The sequence below is a fragment of the Protomyctophum bolini genome (genome assembly GCF_963924005.1).
Source record: "Protomyctophum bolini genome assembly, chromosome: 23".
Taxonomy (NCBI): Eukaryota; Metazoa; Chordata; class Actinopteri; order Myctophiformes; family Myctophidae; genus Protomyctophum; species Protomyctophum bolini.
In genome coordinates this window covers 7,133,797-7,136,296 of record NC_137884.1, presented here as the reverse complement: position 1 = coordinate 7,136,296, position 2,500 = coordinate 7,133,797, and the positions used below count along the sequence as shown (strand labels likewise).

The 2,500-nt window shown below is 48.6% G+C and overlaps 1 protein-coding gene across 4 annotated transcripts in view; it reads left to right on the top strand.

The window, feature by feature from the left end:
* celsr1a (cadherin EGF LAG seven-pass G-type receptor 1a) overlaps positions 1–2,500 on the top strand; it is a 123,458-nt gene that overhangs the window by 59,375 nt on the left and 61,583 nt on the right. For all 4 annotated transcript variants that reach the window (XM_080757615.1, XM_080757614.1, XM_080757612.1 and 1 more), the window contains exon 6: positions 988–1,076. In XM_080757615.1, the coding sequence (XP_080613741.1) occupies positions 988–1,076 (89 nt within the window). The remainder of the gene's footprint in view (positions 1–987; positions 1,077–2,500) is intronic.

Genomic DNA, 2,500 nt, shown 5'->3' with positions numbered 1-2,500 from the left:
TTAGTAAATGCTACACACACACACACACACACACACACACACACACACACACACACACACACACAGTGTTGTTGTGTGATATTAGCTGGTTTGCGGGGCATGGAATTTGTGCCCAGGCTAACTCTGCCCTTGGCAAACACTCACTAAATCCCGCTTAAAGCTTCAGCCATTGTGCTCTGCAATCTGCTCAATGAGAGCATTGATACTGCAGCTAACTCTGGCTTTCTCCACAGCTTGATTTATGAGCACTCTGTGTGTATTGTGTGTTTTTGTGTGTGTGTGCACACGTGCATGCATGTTTGTTTGTGTGCATGTGTGTGTGCATGTGTGTGTGTGTGTGTGTGTGTGTGTGTGTGTGTGTGTGTGTGTACATGTGTGTGTGTGTGTGTGTGTGTGTGTGTGTGTGTGTGTGTGTGTGTGTGTGTGGGGGGGTGCGTGCGTGTGTGTGTGCGTGTATGTGTACTGTGTGTGCGCGTACGTACAGTATGTGTCTGTGTTGATGTGCCTGTGTGTGTGTGTGTGTGTGTGTGTGTGTGTGTGTGTGTGTGTGTGTGTGTGTGTGTGTGTGTGTGTGTGTGTGTGTGTGTGTGTGTGTTTGTGCGTGCGTGTGTGGCATCCCATTTGCCCACTCTCTTTCCCTTTTATGGTAACCTTTCACGATATGGAATATTTAGGAGACGGATGCCATTTCTAAAATTGCCAGGCTATTTCAAGTTGTTTTATCACCAGTGTCATTTAAGCACTTGAACCCCTAGCATATATTATACCATTCCCTTTGAAATGACTCGTTGATTTACTCTCCTCTCACTGTTTTATTTTGTCCCTCTGTTCCGCTCTCTCTCTCTCTCTCTCTGTCCATCGCTTCGTCTTGTTCTCTCGTGTCTGACATGCCTCCATCTCTCTTGTTCCTCTCACGCTAATCTCCTTTCTCTCTCTCTCTCGCCCCCTCTCTCGTCTCCGCTGGGCTTCGTCCATCCCTCTGTCCAGGAGAGACAAAGACCACAGTGTCCCCGTTTGTCCCGGGAGGCGTCAGCGATGGCCAGTGGCATTCTGTCCAACTCCATTACTACAACAAGGTAAGGAGTCACATCCACACACTCACTGCCATGTCTGTTGACCTGGTGTCTGTTGACCTGGGCTCACGCAGGTGAACGTAAAGGGAGGAGTTGGTTGGGTTTGAAGTCGCACATGCCACGCGGTTCTTTGTCCCAACGCTGTGCTTTGGTGAATTAAGCATTACAGTGAGGCTTGTGTTTTGGTCGTTCGCCACTGGGATTGGTTCTTCTCCACTAAGGGATGTCTCATGATGACGCAGCGAATCCCAGGCCTGGTTTCTTATAGCCACCCTTAGAATGACTGGTTCCCTCCCTATTTTTTTTGTAAACTAACGCTGCCATTTCCAGTGTCACACAAGGCAGTTGGACATATGACGTTTCCACCCGACAGAGACGATATATTAGTTTAATTTGGGGAATACAAGTTGATTGGTAAGGTAAGGCTATGAAACCACGAGTGGCCATTGTCACTCTGTCACACACCATTGTCACTGCACGTAGAACAGGGAACAACTCGAGCAGTCATAAGATTTGTATTCCAGGCGAGATCAGAAGATACCCCCGAAGTGAATTACTTTATTGGTGAAATCCCCCCGACGACACTAGGAGGAGGACAAGGGCTTTGTCCTGTTTTTCTTTGGCTGGGAAGTGGACTTGGCCCGGCGGTCAAATTCCATCTCAGTGTGGCGGCGTCAACTCTCGTCACAGCAGACCGGAGAATGGACGCGAGCTAACAGCTGGTCCCCAGTTGCTGTCCGGCTGCAGGGCCCTATAGCGAGGGAGGGCCCCTCTGGGCTGAACCGCTGAACTAATCCTCAGACACTCTGCCATGCTGTTGTCCAAGCCTCCATACTGTAAGACGGTCACTGCCGTATAGCTGCTGTCAGTACGCATGTTGTCACAGCGCTCTGGGGGGGGCGGCTTGGCAAGGAAACTGCATCCGATAACCGCGTCCAATAGCTCTATATTGCCCATGGTAATGATTGTTATGTAACTAGAGCGGTGCTTCTCAAAGTGGGGTCCAGGGACTCTCATGGTTCCCTGAGGGGCTTCTAAATGGACCCTCACAAGTCTCTAACTAAGTATACACATGGAGCCGAATGGATTTGGTTCCATTTGTATGCTGTAATGCCAATTTCTTCCAATCAGGAGAGCGATCACATGCAGGCTATACAGTTGACGTGGGAAGTCATTAAATGAATAAATGAGCGGACAAGATTTGAATTGGAACACAGCGGAACTGAAGCTGATGACGGGGTACTCCCTCAGTGAGCACTGTCCAAAATCGGCGACCCTCTGACATAGTAAGAAATAGAAAGAATTAGCTCTAGTTCTTTATCTCTCTATCTCTCTCTATTTCTCTAGTGCTGCAGCTGTTGCTCTTCAACCATTCTGAGCAGAAATGTTGAATTTAGAAAACCAAGTGGTTCAGACAGGGTGAAACG